The following is a 20,959-nucleotide window of genomic DNA, read 5'->3' as shown; positions in this document are numbered from 1 at the left end:
AAGAGACCATTAACAACTGCTCTCATCTGCCTCTCCCCGTTACAAACGCTTCTGTGCCTCCCCACAAGGTGACTGAACCCACAATGAGCATGACGTGCTGCTTTGAGGTGGAATGAGACAGAAAGCTTGGAGATTTGTGACATCAGGTCTAGCAGAAATTCCCTAAAATTAGTGCACTGAAGAAGCCTCGCAGCAGGCTCTGCTGCACTCCGCTTCGGTGCTGTGCCTGGCGAGCTGGAGCACTGAGCAACTAGTGAGTCAGAACCACCGCAGACGGGCACTTCACCGAGGAGACTGCTCGCTTAAAGTTCACAGGGATTCTTCTGAGGATCCAGAAACCGTCAGGATTTACTGCCAGCCTCCGAGCAGCTGGGACAATACGGCCTCAGAGCGCCAGGACACGCGGGGTCTGACTCCTTGCTCCAGCACTGTCACCCTGTAACCCTGCTGAAGTCGCTGCAGCCCTGCGCAATCGCTTCCCCACCAGGAAAAACAGATTAAAAAAAATGGATAGGACGTGATGTCTGCAGCTCAGAAGGCAGAGAGGAGGAAAGCAGCGTGCAATGCTGCGCCTCCGTCAGCACCCTCCAGCTCTTTACGTGTCGTCACGTCGCTCCGGTCTTTCGGCACTGCAGGGGGAGGCCGTGCCCGCGGCCGTGGGGCACGAAGCGAAGCGTGGCGGTCCCGCAGCTCCTGGCCTTGGCTTTCCTCGGGGAAACCGAGGCACCGCGACTCGGCCAAGGTCAGCCACAGCGAGGAGCCACACTTCCCGAACGCCAGGCTCGGGCACAAAGCACAAACACCCCGCAGACCTGCTCAGTGCACCTCCTGGTGCCTGTCACGAACTCAGCTGGAAACACCATGACGCCCTCAAAAAACATCCAAAGCCAAGTGCCCGGGCACGTCCCACGTCACGTCCATCCTGCTCCTCCTGGGGCGCGGCACCCCCTTCCTTCTCCCCTGATTTTTTGGGGGGGGCTTTTCCCCTCACTCAGCCTCCCAGGAGGGTTTCCAAATGCCCCCTGGGTTTCTCAAACGCTCCCTGGGTTTCCAAACGCCCCCCCAGGCTCCACAGCCGCCCCCCAGGAGGCAGCACCAGCCCCGGGGGGAGCCGCACAGCGCCCGGAGCCCCCCGAGGGGAGGCCGGCGGGGCAGGGCCTCCCCCCTCAGCTCCCCCCAGCCTCCAGCCCGGTGCCTCCCCCCCTCAACCCCCCCAGCCCCAAGGGGAAGGGGCTGCGGGCGCCTCACCGGGACAGGTGCTTCAGGATCTGCTTCTTGATGAGGCCGGCCATGCCTCACACGGGGGGGGGAGGCTCAGCGCTGAGGCCGGCGGGGCTCCATCGCCGCTCCGCCGCCGCCGCCGCCTCCTCCCGGCCCCGCTCCGCCCCGGCCGCCGCCTCCTGCTCGCCCCCTGCCGGCCCCACCGGGCTCGGCCCGAGCCCCCCCGGGGGTTGAAGGCACCGGGGGCAGCGCTGGCAGCCCCGCGGCCTCGGGCAGGGCTCGGGCCGGGCTCGTCCTCCACGCCCCGGGGAGGCCGGAGGGGGGCAGGGTGAGGGCGGACGGCCCGCAGGTCCCTGCTCGCGGCTCCGTTTCCACAGCGGGTGGAAAAATCCACACAGCAGCTGAGGAACCTCCCCTCAACAGGGACAAAGCTGGGCTTACACTCACACGGTCAGCAGGGGTGGAGGAGCCCCCCAGGGTCACCTGCTCCAAGCACCCCCCCACCTCTGTCCCCACCGAGCCGTGTCCCCAAGCACCAGCCCCAACCTCTCCTGGAGCCCCCCCAGGGACGGGGACTCCCCCACCTCCCTGGGCAACCCGTCCCAACGCCTGCCCGCTCTGTCTGAGCAGAAATGGCTCCTCATTGCCCACCTCAACCTCCCCTGGCACAGCTCCAGGCCGTTCCCTCTGCTCCTGTCCCTGGGTATCTGCGAGCAGAGGCCGACCCCCAGCTCCCCACACCTTTCTCTCATGTAGCTGTAAGGCTTCAGGGTGTACGCAAAGAGGTGTGAGACTACCTCAGGACAGCCAAAAATAACCTTTAATGGTTGGAAAAAAAGTCAAAAAAAGCGTTCAGCATAAAACAAGGTAACTGGTGAGGCTGCTGGAATGAAGAAAAAAAAATGTCTCAGTTCAAGCAGTTTCCGCACTACTCAGTTTATGGCTGTGTTGTAACCCTTTGACAGATGACAAGGAGTTTGGCCATTTCACACGCCGAGAGATTTCAGGCTGTACTACAAAGGAGCATTTTGCCTCCAAGGCTATGCCCAACAAAAGCAGCCCCACATAAATGATGACATTGTTCTTCAAATAAGGCACCGGGGCATTAAACTGATCAGTCAATCCTTTAACAAGGGAGCCATGTGCTTTGTACTTGGCTACACACATTGTTTTAATCTGCTAGCAGGATGGGGGGGGGACAACTCCAGCAGAATATTTTTATCAGACGTCAGTGGTGATCATCAGTGGCTCCTGCTTATTGTTTTCCCCAAGAGATATCGATGAATGCTGTAAGAACCTGGCACCTGTCCGGCCTGCAAGTGCTGTGCACTGCACAGATCCACTACAGAACAGCAGAGAAACACAGGTTTGGGGTAGGCGCTGGGATGCTGCAGAGGATTTTTCTCTTTTATTCATTAGCAGGGTTAGTGTATTTTATTGTAGAAACAGCCTCTAACTTCTGCCTCATCTCAATGTTTGTTGAACACGCCTATTAAATATTGGGCAATTAAATATTTGATGTCTCAGCTACACAATGTGCTTTATAGACGCCTTCAAAGCATGAGCTCCTCAAATAAAGTCTCATCTGATTCAACTGTCCTGTCCTAGAGCAGACAGCAGCTCAGGAGAAGAGCCCTTGCAGTTCTGCTGACCAAACACTTTCCTCTAAGATGCAAATTACTCCCACACTTTTGTATTGGATACAAATATGCCAAGAATGAGTTGGAAAATTCTGCCTATTGAAACAGATGACAACCGACATGCACAGAGCAGTTGGTTATGCAAACAGAATAAATTCTTTCAATCCATTTGGAGTTGTACACCTGCATTAAGCAGAGCTCATCAAAAAGCAAAGCCCTTTCAAAAAAGGGGCCTTGGAAAATGTCTTCAACATCACATTCCTTGATGAGAAGAAAACTGGGCATTAATACCTACTGACTCCACAGCTCTGATAACTTGGGTTCACACAAACACCTCAGTAGCAACAACAAAGCAAAAACATGGTTTTCAGCATCAAGACAGTAACTACAATACCTTACTGTAAGAATCAACCTTTTAACAGCTTCTCTTTGTTTCCCTCAATGAAGGATCAACATTTTATTAAATTCATCCTATTTTGTGTTACAGATTAACATCATCTTGCTGTCTCCTCAGATATCACTGCACTTTTTTTAGTGTTACATTTTTGTTCTAATTAAAAATGTGTACATTTGTTTTGAAATTCAGAATTCAGAATACAGATACTGATATTTCTCTCCAGGGGTATAACATGAAAAAATGTATCAGAGAACTTAGGAAAAAATATAACTAAGTAGAAGTTTAGCGCTAGTCAGGTAGAGAGGGTGCAATTATAACTGATATTCTGCCAGACAGAAAAAATACACAGAGAAAGAGTCAGATTCTCCACATGTAAACCATCATCAATGTTTTATTTCAGTGGGGGAAAATAAAACAAAAACAAAAACCAGACCAGTTACAAAAGCATCAGCCCAGTGTGCATCTAGGTCAAACCGTCTGCAATTTGAAACAACAGCAGATTTCCTCTACACACTGTTTTCATATAAAATCCTCGGCACATAAGTCTACAGCATTTTAGCATGTGGAAGATCATAAAACGAAAAAAGCCACGGAGCTCCATTTCCACCTTTATCTGTCTGGGCGGGTCATGCCTGGCCTGGTTGGCACCATCATGGGTCTTGAGGGCGGTCTCATCATTGGGGGCCCTGGCATCATTGGCATGTGTCCTCCCATCGGTGGCCTCATCCCTGGAGCTACAGGAGGAAGGAAAATACATGAGAGAAGCTCTGGGAAGCTTTGGAAAAGCTGCAGGGAGTGTGCACATTTCTCCACAGCCTCCAGGGAACTTTCACTTTGCACGCGTGTAAGCTGTGATCCAGAACCTGGCTGAGATGGATTACGTTTCCCTGAAGGATACCAGCAATTTTAGTAGAGGAAGAATCAAGTTCCTGGGTTATATGCCCTGTTTTGACAATATTCACTGATATATTACTTCAACCACTCAAAATAGACACTAGCTTAATTACTGCATTGGAAAGTTCATTTGGAACACTGTACTGCAAAATCTTCCAATTTAGTGTTTGAAAAAGGCCCAGTGTGCTTCTTAGAACTAGGTAATGGCATCAGCCATGAAAAGCAGGTGCTTAATCAAAAAGCACTGAGAGTGGTTTCCATCCAGCTTCTCCATTTATTGTCAGACACTGCCTCATATCCCAGACCATGCACATATTTTGTGCCTTTTTAAAAAAAGAACACATAAAGAACAGTTTCTACCAGCAATAATTGCAAATACATTTCCCTACTTTTGGTGTGCACGTGTATATTCCTTTAGATTTGTTCCAGTAAGTGCTTCAATAAACGTCCTCTGAGAACTCTTCAAATGCCAATAAGCTCAAAAGCAGAATAGATCAAGACGTTTCAGTTTACCTTTGCTGTACAGAAAAACCTTTTTAAGGCACGCGTTCTCTGGAACACATTATTTTAAGACATTATAAACAATAAAATTCATCTACTGCTGAAATGCATCTCTTGTGCAAAAATGTAAGTGTTGCAACGATGGAATACCTAAACAAGTAAAGACTAAGACCAAAAGTAGGAAAACTGCAATTTACCAAGGCAGTAATTTCAACCGCATGCCAGGACTAGCAAGCACTCTCAACAAGCAGCAAAGGAACTTAAATTAGCAGCTGTCAGACTGCTCTGTTCTGAAGAGAAGACTCATGTGCAGACTTACCAGGTCCAACAGGCATCATTCCGGGTGGAGGCGGGCCCATCATTGGCATCATTGGTGGCCCACCCATATGAGGGGCTGGCATCATGCCAGGCCTGGGGGGACCAGCTGAACACAGACACAAACCGGTTACACATCCGCCCGCTCTCGCATTCATCAACAGTGTGAAATAGTTAAGCTTTACAGGAGGTTTTAGTAATTAAGAGGACTTTGATTGTTTTGCAATTGTCTGCCTTCGTTTTTAGTTTTAACCTTTACTGCGGGTGACAAAAAAGTGAATTGGAGGAAGAATATGCTCGCTATTATTTCCAGCTCTGCATATCTATTGCAGGCAGAAAGGGATCGCAGCAGTTTGCCAACCAAAGTGCAAGACAAGGTTATCAATCCTACTATATTCTTAAAAAAAAAAAAAAAGAAAAACCCCACTGTACTGAAATTTGCACGAAGCTATCTACACAGCAGCTACGAGGCAATGAGAGCACAGTTCCATTAATGTGCTCAGCACTAATGAAATCAGCTGAAGATTAAAGAAGATTGAAGAAACAGTCTTACAGTGCATTCTATTACATTTCGATATTCGCAACCTCAACATTTTTTGCTTGATTTCAAGCTAAAAGGACTTTTTTTTTTTTAATTGCATCCAGCTCTAGGCCCCTCAGTTAAAGGGCAAGGAACCTGCTTGAGAGAGCCCAGCGCAGAGCCACAGGGGTGATTAAGGGAGGGGAGCATCTCCCTTACAAGGGAAGGCTGAGGGAGCTGGGTCACTTTGGGTTGCAGAAGACTGAGGGGTGACCTCATTGGTGTTTATAAATGTGTGAAGGGTGAATGTCAGGGGGATGGAGCCAGGCTCTTCTTGGTGACACCCAGTGATAGGACAAGGGGTAGTGGGTGCAAGCTGGCACACAGGAGGCTCTGCTTAAATGAGACAAAACTTTTTCATGGTGAGGGTGGCAGAACACCAGAACAGGCTGCCCAGGGGTGTTGTGGAGTCTCCCTCTCTGGAGACATTCAGAACCCAGCTGGACGTGTTCCTGTGTGACCTGACCTAGGTGTTCCTGCTCTGGCAGGGGGATTGCAGTAGATGATTTTTCAAGGTCCCTGCTAGTCCCTAGCATTCTGTGAAACTCCATCTCTCAGGAGGTCTGCCCTCACCGCCAGAAGCAGAGACTTACGGATGCTGGGAGGGGGTGGTATCATGGCTCCTCCAGGGGGTGGCGCTGAGAACGGCGTCGGTGGAATTTTCCCTTGCTGGAATGCAGCCGCTACATTGGGGGGGAAAAAAAAAGAAAAAAAAAGAGAAAGAATCCCAGAAGAAAAAATAGTTACTAAGCAGAGGAAGCTCCTGTGTCAACGTTCCTTCTCATGCCAAGCATTCAGAACATACTTAACGTCATGGTGCACACTCATTTGTTCTTACTCTGGAACAAATCCCTGGTTTACACTGCTTGTCAAGATGGAAGCACCTGATATTCTTGAAGACAGTTATTACAGTAATTACTCCAGCTGAGACTAGAGAGCTCCAGGATGAATTTCACACACCTAGCTGGAAGGTGGATAGTAGAGAAAATATATCACATGATTTGCAGCTGTAACTTTCACCTAGGATCATTAAATTAATCCATGTTATCATGAAATAGGCCAATGACTTAGGCAGGTGACAAAAAGCATGAAAAAGATCTAATAAGAAAGGGAAAAGAAGAAATTCAGAAGACCTGAATTGACCAAGAGGAAGGCAAAAGACGTGAAAGCTGGAAGCAGCTAAAGAAAGAAGGTTGCCATAAGGTTAACCTGGCACTTGTTTTTGTCCCATTCAGAGAGGAAAAAAAGCCATTATTTAGAGAACAGGTGAGAAGAAGAGAACCCCATAAACTGACAGAGGAAACATTTTGCACTTCATTCAAGCCTACAATAGCAAGAGAGGAAAAAAAATCAACATCCCTTGAGAGCTGAGGTCAAGCAACTAGAATATGTAAGTAACCCACAACATTTCGTACATTTTAATGTCCATTTTCCTACCTTCTGGTTTTCTTATTCACGCTCTTTACATAGAAGTGCTACTACCAACAAAAGCAAAAAATAAAGTAAGTTTAAGCCCTAGAGGGATGTTTTATTTATCTTTTTAAATAGAGGAGCTAAAAACCTGCTATCAGATCTGGTGGAACACCTAGAACAAATTTGTTCCACAAGCCTCTTCTCATGAAGGCTTGCTAGCAAAAACGTTGGACTTGAAGAGATTGTCCTTGGAATTTAAGGAAGTTTGTTTAAAAACCAACACCCCAAGAGGGCTCTCGCTCTAAACCCCCAGCCACATGCCCCTACCCCACAGCCTCGTGCTACGCGAGCTTGTACGACGCTGCTGGCAGTGCTAAAGGTGAGGGGAGCTACAACCCTCAGCCGCAGCACAGCAATGCCTGCCTGCAACGAGTCCTCACAGCCTCTTACATGGGGACCCTCACTCAGACAAGGTCAAGATTCAAATCCCAAGTGACACTCTTATTCACGAGTCACAGAGCAAAGAACCACCAGGGAGCTGATAAAGAACCAGCAGGGAAAATAGGAAGAAAAGCACTTGGAGGACAGAGAGCAGTAACAGCAAAGCAAACGAAGATCACAAAAGGATTCGCCTTACTTGTTTTATCAATCAGGCTCTGGGCTTGCTCCTCCATCCATTTCTGGTAGTAGTCCTTCACATTCTCTTTGTGCTTTCGGCCACTGCAGTGGGTTTTTCTCACGGAGGGCTGAAGAAGATCATGTAAATTGAGCTTATATAACATCACATAAAATCACAGTTCACTGGGAGCTTTGGTAAAACTTAAATATATTCTCTCTGGAAGCACAGAACTGCTTGGTTTCTGCATACACTCAGAGGCCAGGCGCTGTGCCGTGCCCTCATGTACAAATGACAAGCATTGAGCCAAGTTTTTGGGCGAGTCTGCATTGACACCAAGCCAGCTGCCTCCCACCGTGACACCCAGGATTGGTGAGTGCTAGCGAGACTCCAGTCCCTCCTGTTCCTGTCTCCTTTTCAAGCAGGACGTCACAGTATTTCAAACAACCTTGGTTTAGTCTCTGCAGGGTTTATTTCAAGTGCACGTGATCGCACAGATAAATTAATGCAACAGGTTTGTTACTTACCGACAAACTAGTGGGACACCTTGGTATTTTGAGTAGCTTGGGCTTACTCTACTTACTCTTACTTAGGCTTTTGAGTTGCTTGGGATGTGGGGTTTATTTTACACACACTTAATATGAATTAATGCAGATTTCAACGAATCCCTGCCGATGTGGCTTACAGACAAGCAGGCAGCACACCTCACTGCCTCAGACAGCCCATTTGTAGCCTGCCCAAGTTCTATTTCCACGCTCTCGATCCCAGAGGTGGATGACGGCTGAAGGTGGGCGCTTACCGAGTCGTGGGTGAGGTACGTGTCGCAGTAGTCACAGTAAAACCTGCGGAGGCAGAAGGCCTGTTAGCGACCAGGGACCCCACTCCGTGCCGCGGGGGCTCCCCGGGGGTCTTTGGGGGCTGTGGGCTGCCCCAGAACCCTTCCCCCTTGCCCCCCCCCACACTGCCAGAGAGCAGAATTCCCTCCTGCAGGGACACGGGGCTGACACAGGACCCCCGAGACCCCCCCAGACCGAGCCCAGGCCCCCCGAACCCCCCCATAACCCCCCCACAACCGGGCCCAGGACCCCCCGAGCTCCCCACAACAAGGCCCGGAGACCCCCGAACCCCCCCACAACCAGACCCAGGGACCCCCGAGCTACCCCCAACAAAACCTGGGGACCCCCTGGGGACCCCCAATTCCCCCCAGCCAGGCCCGGGACCCCCGCGCCCCCCCCCCCCGGGGCTAACTTGGGCATGGCGCTCCCCGCTCCCCGCCACCGGAGCTGCCCGGAAGTGCCGCCCCCCCCCCGCACCGCCCCTTCCGCCGCTCACCCCCAGCCGGCTCCGCGCCGAACGGTGGCCGCCGAGGGACAAAAAGGGTCCGCGGGGCGGCCTTCGCCTTCCCCGCTGCTTTAGTGCCTGGCCCGGGGCTGGGGGAGATTTGGGATCCCTGTGGGGGGTTTGGGGAGCTCCGGGAGGAGCCCTGGGGGCTGCCCGTGCCGGGGCTGGCGGCTCAGGGCATAGAAAAGGGGGCGGCTGCATCCCCCCACAGCCTGCCCTGGGATGTTTGTACACATTGATGAGGTCTCCCCTCAGCCTTCTCTTTTCCAGGCTAAGCAGGCCCAGCCCTCCCCGCCTGGCCTCATAAAACAGCCCCCAATCACCTCAGCACCCTCCTCAGGACTCGCTCCATGGCCCTCAATCACACGGTCATCAGGGGTGGAGGAGCCCCCCAGGGTCACCTGCTCCAAGCACCCCCTCCCACCACTGTCCCCACTGAGCCGTGTCCCCAAGCACCAGCCCCAACCTCTCCTGGAGCACCACTTGGCCTGGGGAGCCCACAAAAAGAGGCTCGGTGTTGGGCAAGGAGCAGGGTCGGGCTGCTAATGGCTGCCAGAAGCAGCCTGGGGGCCGCAGGCTGCTTGGGGGCTGCACCAGGAGCCTTGTTCATGCTTGTTTCAGCGCCACTGGGCAAAGCTCTCCTCATGAAACACAACCGTGTGCGTTGTGAGTCCTGTGGGGCACCGTGGGGCTGGGGATGAAGCCAGGTGCTGTCTGGGAACGGGGCAGGAGGCAGCTGGGTGGTTGGTGCCGTGTGTCCCTGCTGGGCCTGGCACAGGAGCTGCAGCAGAGCTGGGCCAGTTTCTGCACCTGCAGAATGGCACCACAGGCCCTGCCCTGGCCCAAACAGCAGTGACCTCATGAGCCCAGCATCGTCCAGGCCCAACTGAACCACCACAGCCTCCATTACTAAGCAGGCACCCAACCAGCACCATGCAGCAATGCAGGGGGCGTTTGTTTGCCCTGAGACCTTCCTGCATGCTTCGCTGCCCAGCCCCCGCTGTGCCTTCCAGCCTCATTTACACCCCTCTTCTTCCACGGTACCACGAATCCTTCCACCAAAACCACGAATTGGGCACCATGAGGGTGCCGTGCCCCTCACCTGGGGCAGTCCCGCACCCCCCCAGTGCCTCAGTGGAAACTTCACATGGAGCTCCTGTAACCCCCAGCCGGGCCAGGATGTGACTTGGGACAGGGACACCTCAGGCGAGGCGGTGTGTTTGTTTGTTTGAGGGAAAATCTTGTTTATTTACAATAATACGCTAAATTGGTACAACACAGCCTTTATTTCCTTAGTTTGCACCCCCCAGCACTGCCAGGGAGGCTTCTCCCATCCTCAACAGCCAGGATTTGCACTGCTGAGGCCCAGCACCGCCCGACCCGCAGCGAGGAGCGGAATTGAGGTGAAAAACAACGATTTGAGGAAAATTCCAGGCCGCGAGGCCCCTGCAACCCCCCCCCCCCACCCGTCGCCATCCCGGCAGCCCTTGCGCCTGGCCACGCCCCAGCGACTCCAGCCACGTGACCGCCCCCTGCATCCACAAACACTCGCGCTCTCCTCCCCGCGCCTCCTCCCATATATGGCAGCGGGCGCGCGGCGGGGGGGGCGGGGCGTATGCAAATCCCTCGCCTCCCATTCGCCAGCGCGGTGCGGGGGGGCGGGGCCAACGTCCCGCGGCGCGCCGCTAAACGCCCGCTTTCCCCGCGCCTTAACCCCTCCCCTAGCTCGGCCGCCGCGCCGTGACGTCACAAGGCGCGCGGGGCGGGGCGGCGCATGCGCAGTGCGCGGCCTGACGCCCGCGCCCCCTCCCCTGCCGCCCGCCCGCCCCCCGCCGTGCCCTCACCTCCCCCCCCCCTCTCCACACACCCTCAGCCCCCCCCCCCATCGCCCCCATGCGGCGCTGAGCGGCGGCGGCGGCGGCCCCGGGAGCGGCCCCGGTAGCCCGGGGGGGGCGGCAGCGGCAGCAGCAGCAGCCCCGGGGGGGTGGCGGTGGTCGGTGGAGGAGCCATGGAGGGCATGGACGTGGACCTGGACGCGGAGCTGATGCAGAAGTTCAGCTGCCTGGGCACCACCGACAAGGACGTGCTGATCGGCGAGTTCCAGCGCCTGCTCGGCTTCCAGCTCAGCCCCGCCGGCTGCGCCTTCTTCCTCGACATGACCAACTGGTGAGGCCTGGGGGGGGGGCTTGGGGGAAGGCTGAGGGGTTGGGGGGAGGCTGTGGGGTCGGGGGAGGCTGAGGGGTGGCTGTGGGGTCGGGGGAGGCCTGTAGAGGCCGTGGGGGGGCCTCCAGGCTCCGGGGAGGTTGTGGAGAGGCTGAGGGGAGGCTGAGGGGGTGGGGGAGGCCGTGGGGAGGCTGTGGGGTTGGGGGGGAGGCTGTGGGGTCGTGAGAGGCCCGTGGAGGCCGTGGGGAGGCCTCTGGGCTCCGGGGGAGGCTGTGGGGTCGGGGGAGGCCTTGGGGAGGCCGCCGGGCTCAGGGGGAGGCTGAGGAGAGGCTGCGGGGTCGGGGGAGGCCACAGGGCCTGGAGGGGGACCCGGAGAGGCCTTGGGGGGCTGGGGGAGGCTGAGGGGAGGCTGTGAGGCAGGGGGAGGCCACAGGGCGGCAGGGGGAGGTTGGAGGGGGCCTGGGGGCGGCCGCTGGGCAAGGGGAGGCCGCAAAGGGAGCGGGGGAGGCCGCCCCGAGCTGCCCGAGGGGCCGTTGGGCCCCGGAGGAGGGGGGGGATTCTGGGGGGGCCGTAGAGGCCTGGAGGAGGCCCGGGGAGGCCGCAGGGGGGCCGGGGGAGGCTGCCCCGAGCCCCCTCCGAGGGGGTGTCCTGCCCCATAGAGGGAGGCTGGTGCCTGGTGGAGGCCCTGGGGTGGGGGCAGGTGGGCAGGGAGCCCCCCGGGGGGATTTCTTCAAGCTTGGGGCTCGGCTTTCGGCCTCCCCCCTCGGTGCTGGTGGCGTTGGCAGCCCCTGGGTCAAAGGGCTGCGGGCTGTTAACCAGTGACCAGCTCCTGGCACCGCTCCTCCATGGGGACGGAGGGCGAGCGGCCTCGGCGCGGGCAGGGCCCGGCCGTGGGGGCTGCAGGAGGGGGGAGAGCGGGGCAGAAAGGCTCAGCCTCCGCGGGGAAGTTGCCTGGGTGTAGGGTGAAGGTACAGTGTCTGCTCGTCAGCTGGGCAGCCTTCAAAAACTGTGCTTTTTGGGCGTGTTTTGGGGTTGTAAAAGCTCCTCGGTGCTGTCCCGGGTGAAAAGGAGAAGCTGAGGTAGTCAAGGAAGCTGCAAGTCGAGGAAAAAATGTGGGAAAGATGTGATTTAATGGTGGGAAATAGAAAGTAGGGGTGTGCAGGGGGAAGGGATGGGGTGGGATTGCTGCTCCTTGTTGCCACCTGCGACCTTAAAAGGTCCCGGCTGTGGTGTGCAGGGCACCGACCCTCACGGTGTGTTCACAGTGTGGGTGCAGGAGGGACGAGTGCCGTGCTCCAGACACAACAAAAGTTACCTGAACTGCCCTTAGTTTTTTTTAACGATCTTCCATCGAGTCCAGGAGCCTCGGGTTCGAAGCTTGGAATCCGAGTTGAAGGCCTCGATATCAACAGTTGGGGGAGGGAAAACGCTTCCAGGGAATTGTGGAGCTAATCAATAGTCATGAGACAAGTTGGGAACCTCCTTCCTTCCCTCTTCCTGCGGACCTGGAGTGAGCCCTGATGGCAGGCGTGCAGCTGCAGAGGGAGTGAGGGAATAGCAAATAATGCCGCGTGCGTTGTGAGCTGAGAAATGCAAAAAGAGTCTCTTTAGTGTGCAGGGGTTTGCGTTGGGGAAGTGTTTCACAGCAGAAAATGCTTCCCTGCCTCCTTCGTGTTGTGGCGATAGTAGGAATAAGAGTACCTGTGCTGTGGGTACTGCTTTGCAAGGTGATACCGGAGGGTTTTGGTGTGTGGTTTTTCCCTGTGATGTTCCGTGGGAGAGCAGAAACCTCAGCAGAGTCCCGGGAAGGACCTTGGGGTTCCTAGAAAAGTAGCTGTGTGTAACTGTGATGTTCCTGGTGTGTGTTGAAGTTCTCCTCTCCAGGAATATTTAGTTTCTTTCGCAGTATCAGTTTCTTAAATACAATCTTAGAACTATTTTTTGTCTTTTAGTTACAGTCAAAAATCCAAAACGATCAAAGGAACTCTCATTTCACAACTTCAGCGCCTGAGCTCTAGGAACACAATAAATTTTTAGTGGTTTTTTTTTCGGTGTTGATAAGCCTGGTTGGATGGGTGGGAGGGTGTGTAAAAGGAAATGTGACAACGTGGGGTAACGCATGCAGCTCTCTGCGAAAATTAGCGCAGGCTGCGGTGTGATTGCTCCCGAAATGGGCTGGGAGCCCGGCGGGGTTTTGCCTTTCAGCAGCCCGGGCACGGCCGGGGGTGCTGCCAGCCCGCTTCGGGTGTTCTTGCCAGGATGCTCAGGTGCTGCTCCTGTCTTCCTGCCCCGTTCTCCAGCTCCCACCTCCTTGGGATACCGGTCTGAGCGCTCTGCCCTTGCTCCTTGGTGTTATCAAAAGCTTCAGCCACGTTTTCCTCTCCTGGCAGCACCTCCCCTCCGTCGTGCTGCGCACCTCCAGGCTGCGACCCGAGGTGGTGGCAGGCAGTGCCGCCGCGCGAGGGCTGATTCCTCACCCAGGAATTAGGGCCTGGATCTTCCATCAGCAGCCCTGCCCTGCCAAAAATCCCTCTGGGTGAGACCGCTGAGTCGCTTCTCCTGCTGGTAAAGGTTCGGCTCCTCTCCTGGGAGGTGATTCCTCCCTCTCCACGCCAGGATCGATGTCTGGCCGCAGGAAATGGCGAGGGAGCTCGCAGCAGGGCCGAGAGGTGCAGCCCCAGTGCTCCTCAGATACGCTCCTACGGGTTAATTAAGAACTTTTTTCACGAGTGCAGCAGGCGGCTCTTTGATGATAATGATGCAGTCACCAGACCTGGAGCTACTTCCTTGTTCTAGGCCTTTGAGATAGCGCAGCGAGCGAGCCGAGCCGGGGTGTGCTTTGAACGAATGTTTCCAGGGCTGTCATTAGGAATCGTGTGTGATGTATCAGAATGAATTCCCACTTCTGGGGAAGAGATGAATTGTTTGAAAACAGCTTTTTTTTTTTTGGATAACTTGCAAAAGAATCTGTTGGTTGTGAGGAAATGTGAGCTGTGGGTCGCCTTCAGGTCTGTTCACATCTGCAGCTGACCCGGAGCAGCTCGCTGTGCTTTCCAAGCATTTTGCAGGCTGGGACAGCGCTCAGGAAGCTGCCAGCTGCTTTTATTAGTGACACTGCAGAGGTGCTTCAGGTGGAACATACACATCCTGAGCTTCCGAGGCCGGTCTTTGATCTTCAGGTAAGACAGGTTAAACGCTTGGAGATGTCTTTTTCCCTGTTATTTAAAGGCTTTCCTCGAGTTGGGCCTCCTGGGAATTGCACGGGGGGTTCTGACCTGCTCCAGCTCAGCTTCCTGCTGCCCGGGTCCTTCGTGAGGTGCTGCTGCTGCTTCAGGGCACCTCATCCTTGGTGTTTTTTTGGGGTTATTAAAGGGTCCAGAGGTTGAGCTCTTAGCCTAAAACCAGGAGCAAGCTCCAAAAGATGTCGAGGCCCTGAAATATTTCTTCCTCAGGAGCAGAACCGCAGCCCAGTCGCAGGGCGTTTTGCTGCCACGGTGTCTGGGATCAAACCCACCTCCAACAAATGGGTCCCTGTGCTGTGGCTCCCTCCCCTCTGGGTGTTTTGGGGGGGCTCCCAGGAGGGTTTTTGGTGGGGTGCTGCGGTTCCAGGCGCTGGCTGCTGCCGTGCTGGGTGGCTGGGGACGTGTCCGAGCTTGTCCAGGCTCCACAGTCTCACCCTGCTGCGTCCCAAACCCCTTTTGGAAAGCCTTTGTGTTCATTTATGTCTTAAATTTCGGGGTCGGTTAGGTCAGCAGGGAACAAATCTTATCTGGGCTCTGCACACGGTGGCCGTGGCGTGGCAGCAGGGGGTTGGTGGGACCCGGGCACATTCAGAAAACACTAGAAAGCAAATTTAGAGATGCCCTGACTGGCCGTCAGCTGTGAGGAGCAGTGTAAATGTAAAAAACGGGGAAACTGTGCACAGAATGGGCCTCTTGTTTGCTTTTGTTGTTACACTCCTGGAAGGCCCCTTGCATGGAAGTCATGGGACTCTTCCCAGCTGATAGGGAAATCGTGCTGGGACAAGGAAGAGGAAACTCGATTCATGGGAAATCGCACCAAATTTCAGGGGGAGAGGTTGCAGGGGGGGGACGTGAGCCCCTTGGGGTCTGTGTAGCTGGGTTTGGGGCAGCTGGTGGTGGTGCTGGGTTTCAGCCCCTGTGTCAGCGCAGGTGGCTCTGAGGAGATCTCAGAAGATTTATTTAATGCAGGCATATTTCAATAATTTACTTCTCGTGTTTGTTTACGTTCTTTTTTCACTTTTGTGTAGCTGATTTCTGTTCGTCTGGTAGGTGTGATGCTGGTATTTAATTGCAATGTGTCAGGTAACGATGGTTTCCATTCCATTTAAAAAGGCAAAACAGCGCTTTATTGCTGCGAACCCAAGACTTTTGGATCTATGGTGGGGAAAAAAAAAAAGGTGTTTAAGGTCCTTTTTTTGTGAGGCAGTCAGATCTCTTCTGGAGGCTTTCTTTTTTAGCATGCTCAGAAGAATTTGTAGCTCTGACCTGGTTTCTCCAGTACTCCAGAGAATTTTCCGTGAAAATAATTATAGGTTACTTTATCTCTGAAAATACTCCAGGAAGCCGCCGTGGCGTTGCTGTACGGTGGCAGGGTGTTTCTGTAGGATCGAGGGGAGCTGAGGTGAGGTGGGGATCAGCCGCTGGCGGCGACTCTCACATCAGCAACGTGAATTTCTCTGGCATCGTGATGATTTATCTGACACTAAGGTGTGAGTTTTATTGATCACGGAGAGGAGGCAGAATATAGGATCTTAAAATTAAACTGGCCTTGTAAATAGATGGGGTTTGTCCCCAGGGTACCGGGTTTACCGGGACCCCCATGCAGCAGGCGTCCTGCAGACGATGCCTTTCCCACAACGAGGAGCCCCTCGTGCTCCTGAGCTCTGTTTCCAGACCTTGGAGGCGTTCACAAGACAAAACGCATTCAGGTGTCCTCTGTTAACAGTTTTTTTTGACTGCTTTTCTGTAGAAGATCTCCAATTTTGTGTCGGGAAGAACCTGGGCTCAAAGTGCTCCAGCTCGGGCACCAGGGCTGGTAGCGGTGCGTGGCAGCTCGTCACCTCCTCCCAGCCTTCTCCTGCGTGTAAAGGGTTTGCAGGTGCAACGTGCAGAGCCACCCCCTGGTAAATCTTCGACTCCAGCCCTCCAGGAGCCGTGTGTTGTGCTCCTGGGGAACCAGAGGGCAGACGTGAGGCCGTGCCAAGGCAGACGCGTCAAGTTTTTAGGCATTACCTCCTGGGATATGAATGCTGAGGTGGAACGTGTGGCCTCAGCTGCCTCTGCGCCAGCCAACCTTTGATCATGGGGTGATACCAAAAGCCAGTTTATTGATCTCGGTACGTTTGGTCTGTTACAGAGCTGCGTGCTCCGATTGCGTTAAAACACCTGCGGTTTTATTCCAGCTCTCCATTAAACACCAGCACCCCCCGAAGAATGCGGTTGATCTCTCAAATCAAAACACTGCTTTATTGCATTTTTTTAGATGCAAATATTTAGGAGCAGCTCTAGCGCTGCTGATCAAACACTTCTGGTTACAGACCCAACGTGCTGCCAGGTTTGTTTTTGTTGTGCACCGGTTGTGGGGGCAAACATCTGCTGCTGGCATCGAGATCTCCATTCTAGCTTTTATTTGCAGATCTTGAACGGAGCACGAACTAATTAATTTCATTTCCTCTGCTGTTTGAAGGCAGTGTTTCTGCTGATGTCCAGTAAACTAATCAGCTGCTATCAGGGAGCTCCATCCGATGAGAGATGTTGTGTCTGGCTGCATTTGCTGAGTTTTCCTCTCTTCTTCTACTTGTGAAGGCAAAGGGAAGGCAGGATATAAAACAAGCAGTAGGATTTTTTTTTTTCCCCAAAAACAATGAATGTAAACTCTTCTTCCCTGTTCATATTAGAATTGTTGGATTTGCCACCAAAAACTTACTGTGCCAGTGGGGAGTTGTGGTGTCTGTGCTTAGCCTTAGGAGGGGTCAGGCTCCCTGCTCTCCGTGTCTGTCTGCTCTTTGTCTCAGTCCTCGGGACTCCCGTAACTTCCCTTCTGCTTACCCACGGCCCCGTAAGTCTGAGGGCAACGTTCCCAGCGCTGCTTTCACAAATCACGAGCCCGGTATTGATGCTCCTTTGGTTCTGGGCAGGCTGTGGGGGGAATCTCCAGCCCTCGTGTTCCTGGAGGAGACAAACCTGGGACAAAACAGGCTTTGAAATCAAGTTTGTCTTCCCTGGAAACTTCTTTGGGTTAACTCGGAGCGGGTCCAGCATCTGGCAGGGAGGAGGTAGCGGGCTGTGGGAGGATCGGGGCAGGCTGGCAGTCCCGCGGCTGCTGCTCAGTGGTGCCTACGTAGGCTCCTTCGTACCCTGTCTGGGGAGCAGAAAATAGTTTTTAACAGCTTAATTCATTGCGGTGGCTCGAAGCATCGTGGATGTGTTCTTAGTTATGTGTGAGCTGTTGTAGACTGTCAGATCTCTGCGCAACTGTCCCCTGATGTCACTAAAAATGAGAAAATGAGAGAATTAATCAGCTGGAAAATGTTTTCTTGGACAGCTTTTATTTAAAGCATTAAAAAAAGCACAACTCTTCTCCCGAAAAGCTCAAATACTTGATAAAAGTAATCTGAATGAAAGGTAGACTTAAAATACATCGCGTTGTTAACTGCAGAGCGTTGGTACCGTGCTGTGCCCGCGTTGCAGACCCACCCGGGATGGGTGCGCGTGGCGCGGAGCTGCAAGCAGGGGCTGGGTGCGATGTAATTTTAGTCCAGCTGGGCTGCCCAGCATGCCTGAACTTGTTCTCAGACAGTTTCTGTAGCTTAATCCCCCATTACTCGAACGCAGACAATTATAGATCGGTGACATGGTTTGTGCTGAGGATTTAGCGCTCGGGGAACCTGCAGCGTACCGGCAGCGCGCTGGCTTCCCGCTGGGACGGGCTGGTGCCCACATCCAGGGGCAGCAGGTAGGGAGCAGCTCCTGCTGGGACGTTCACAAAACATTTTAGCCCAGACTTGGAGCTCCGGGCCGCCTGCTTTAGGAGGGTTCAGCTGCTGGGGTCTGGGGCTTGCGGCAGCGTCGCAGCCTTGGTTCTGCCACTGAGACGCTGCAGGGCGCGGTGAGCGCTCAGCTGGGACCGTGGTGATGGGCATGGTGCCTTTGTACCTGTCTGTGTGCATCTAAAACCTGTTCAAGAGACTTCTGGTATAGTGGGGTGTCCTGAAAACAGTGCATCTTCTGTGTCTGCCCACTTGCTGCCCCTGGATGGAGAGCAACATTGCGTTCAGTCACTGCAGGTTTGGAACATCCCACTTGTATTTTGGAGCTGGCTGCTCTCAGCTGAAACAATCACCTGTTTTTCTGTGTAAGAAAATGCATGAGCTTCAAATCAGCCAGCTTTTTTCCCCCTCCCTTAAGCCGTGTAAGTTCAGCTGAAAGCTTTCAGCTTCCCTCTGTGGTCCTTTTGGATCCCCAAAGCCTCGTGAGGTAGTTTCCCAGCCTTGTGTTTAGTGTAAGAGGTCAGCTCTGAAGGTAACTGATGTGCAAATTTGGCTTTCAGGAGCGGTGTTTATTGAAAGCTACTCACTGATTAAAATTTCCAGTCCTTCAAAACGTCTTGAGAGTCCTTCCAGTTAATTGCCCTGTGTTGTCTCCGCTGAAAATGTTTGAATTCAGCTCCAGGTAGAAGCGCTTCCCTGCGGTGTCAAGTCTCTCCCCCGAGCTTCTGCTAATGCTTCGAGGTGCCTCCCACTTCAGGAGCAGTAAGTAGCAGTTCGAGGTGGCCTAACCCGGAGTGCTATCAGTCCAGTTCCCCAGCAGCTGAGGAAATCAGATCCCAAGGGGATGTTGGGTGCTGAGACGAAAGGAGCAGACCGAGGATTGCCTCACTGGGATGTGCTCCTCAGGCATTTTGAGTCCCTCCCACCTGCATCACGCGGAGATGTTCATTTACTCAGGAGGGAGAAATTACCCAGCTGCTGCACTACTTCTCTTGCACACCTTTGTTTTTAGCAAAGGGTGCCTTGTGGGGTGCCGGGGTGTCCGGCTACCCATTGCTTTGGGGAATGGGAAGGACCTGAGAAGGGTGAGAACTCAGTCACGGAAGGAGTGCTGCCCACAAAGCAGTAAGTACTTAGCCCCGTGTCACTGCTTAGCTTTTTGCACTGCATCTTTCAGGAGGACAGCACCCCAGGGCTGTGGTTCCTGTGCCAAGAGCTGCCTGTGGGTGCTGAGATCGCGCCACGCTCGGGCACCAGGCGTGGGGCACTTCTGTGCTCAGCCCCTGGGAGGGAGAGAAACACAACCTGGCACTCGCTTCAGCACAGCTGCTCTGCGCAACGCCGTGACAGAGTCCATTTGTCAGAGAGCTTTCTACTTGACTTAATCATTGTCCTCAGCTCGCTGTCCTTGTATGATACAAGGGCTGTGTCCTGCATGAAATTCAGAGTCGAAGGCGTTGCGCTGATTGCCTTTGTTTCTCCTGGCAGCTCAGGAGGGTCGCTGCTGGGAGTCTCACCGTGAGCTCCTCATAGGTGGTAGGAGAGGGCAAGAGCTGATAGGGACAAACTGCTGGCTGCTTTCTGAGCTGGAGTGGCTGCCTTGTGGTCATTTGGATTCATCGAAGAATTTTATGGGAAATGAGAACTTGTAGGTTCCCGTAACAGTTGAAGTTTCAATGATGAAGTTGTTGCTTTCTGATGAAAGTGGTACTTAGGGGTGGAATTCCCGTGTCGTGACGACCTTCAGAGAGTCAGCCTGCGGGCTGCAAGGGATTTTTCCCCCGTAGTTCAGAATTTGAAGCTGCTGGATGGAAAACAAAACCAAATTGCAATCCGTGCGTGTTGTGGAAGAGGTGCAGGAGGTTGCAGGTACCGGGTGGTGCAGGATTCTCCCAGCTCACTTTCTCTGCCTGCTCTGGGTGTGTTTGGCAGCACTCCTGCCATCCCTTGCCCTGTGTGCCGCAATGACCTGCTTGTTGCCTCCCAAGACGCCCACGGAGGCATGCTGGTGATGTGTGGCAAGAGCTGAGCCTTTTCTTGGTAACAGGAGGACGAGGTGCTGTGCATGTGCTTTCTGCAGAAGGCAGGGGTGAGTAAGCCTCAGTACCTCGGTTTCTTCATTCTCATACCCAAGAATTCAATTTTAAAACCCCACACCACCACCGAGACACGGCCAGTTACCCGGGTGCTGCTGCCTGTGTGCGCCGGGGCTGGGTTGGAAGAGGAGCCCTCTGCTTTGTGAATCGATTGGGAAGAGTTTCTTTCATTTGTGAATGCTGCACGGTGACCTAGTTAATTGGGAGTAATTACTGTCTAAATATATTGGTTTAACATAACAAAAGGCTGTCTGGAAAAAACCCGGGAAGGGAAAGAATGGCTCAAGATAAACCACCTCTTTGCAAACACTTAAGAGTTGTTAAGGGACATCTCCAGAGCTATTAGCAGAGGAGGTTTTAACTTTGCTGGTGTAATTTAGCTCCTGAGGCTTGAAACAAAGCGGCAGAACAGAGGAATGGACTTGGAAAGGGACGCGCTCTGCTTCTGGGGGCAGCAGTTTGCTGGGAAAACACCGGATGGGTAAATCGGGATGCCTTTGGGGAGGAAGGAGCGGGATCCCTGTAGTTATAAGGGGTCTGATACACACAGCTACAATCCTTATCTGCTGCCTTCTGCCCTCCCTCTCCAAAACCTTTTTGGACTGGAACTGGACGTGGCTGTGGTCGGATCCCACCTCGTGTGGCCGGATCCCGTGGGACCTGCTCTGTGCGCCCAGCTCCCCACTGCTGCTGGCCTGAAAGGGGAAAAATTGCTTCACTTCGGCACCGAGCGCCTGGCACCTGGAGGGCTGTCCTGAGACAGAGGCAGC

General features: G+C 53.8%; 3 protein-coding genes across 6 annotated transcripts in view; 1 reads left to right on the top strand and 2 right to left on the bottom strand.

The window, feature by feature from the left end:
* Positions 1-1,521, bottom strand: part of BLTP3A (bridge-like lipid transfer protein family member 3A) — a 34,822-nt gene extending 33,301 nt beyond the window's left edge. Inside the window, exon 1 of the mRNA XM_068659637.1 lies at positions 1,249-1,521. Within this exon, the coding sequence (XP_068515738.1) occupies positions 1,249-1,292 (44 nt within the window). The 5' untranslated portion in view covers positions 1,293-1,521. The remainder of the gene's footprint in view (positions 1-1,248) is intronic.
* Positions 1,522-3,631: 2,110 nt separating this feature from the next.
* SNRPC (small nuclear ribonucleoprotein polypeptide C) lies at positions 3,632-8,938 on the bottom strand. 2 transcript variants are annotated; one of them, XM_068659936.1, is made up of 6 exons: positions 8,826-8,938; positions 8,377-8,419; positions 7,599-7,707; positions 6,142-6,234; positions 4,973-5,077; positions 3,632-3,992 (listed from the first exon to the last, which is right to left on the bottom strand). In XM_068659936.1, exons 1-6 carry the CDS (start codon positions 8,831-8,833, stop codon positions 3,868-3,870), a joined length of 483 nt encoding a protein of 160 aa, XP_068516037.1. In that variant the 5' UTR covers positions 8,834-8,938; the 3' UTR covers positions 3,632-3,867. The 2 variants fall into 2 exon arrangements, with proteins under 2 accessions (XP_068516037.1, XP_068516038.1); XM_068659937.1 differs by having other exon boundaries at positions 6,142-6,231.
* A 1,722-nt stretch (positions 8,939-10,660) lies between these two features.
* Positions 10,661-20,959, top strand: part of ILRUN (inflammation and lipid regulator with UBA-like and NBR1-like domains) — a 34,507-nt gene continuing 24,208 nt past the window's right edge. Inside the window, exon 1 of one of the 3 annotated variants that reach the window (XM_068660378.1) lies at positions 10,661-11,084. In XM_068660378.1, coding sequence (XP_068516479.1) covers positions 10,927-11,084 — 158 coding nt within the window. In that variant the 5' untranslated portion in view covers positions 10,661-10,926. Of the gene's footprint in view, positions 11,085-14,120; positions 14,261-20,959 lie in introns of those variants that run through there. The other 2 variants (XM_068660379.1, XM_068660380.1) reach the window with 2 other exon arrangements.

This window comes from Anas acuta, chromosome 24 (genome assembly GCF_963932015.1).
Source record: "Anas acuta chromosome 24, bAnaAcu1.1, whole genome shotgun sequence".
Classification (NCBI taxonomy): domain Eukaryota; kingdom Metazoa; phylum Chordata; class Aves; order Anseriformes; family Anatidae; genus Anas; species Anas acuta.
Note: the sequence above shows the minus strand (reverse complement) of the source record. Positions and strands in the feature narration are given on the sequence as shown.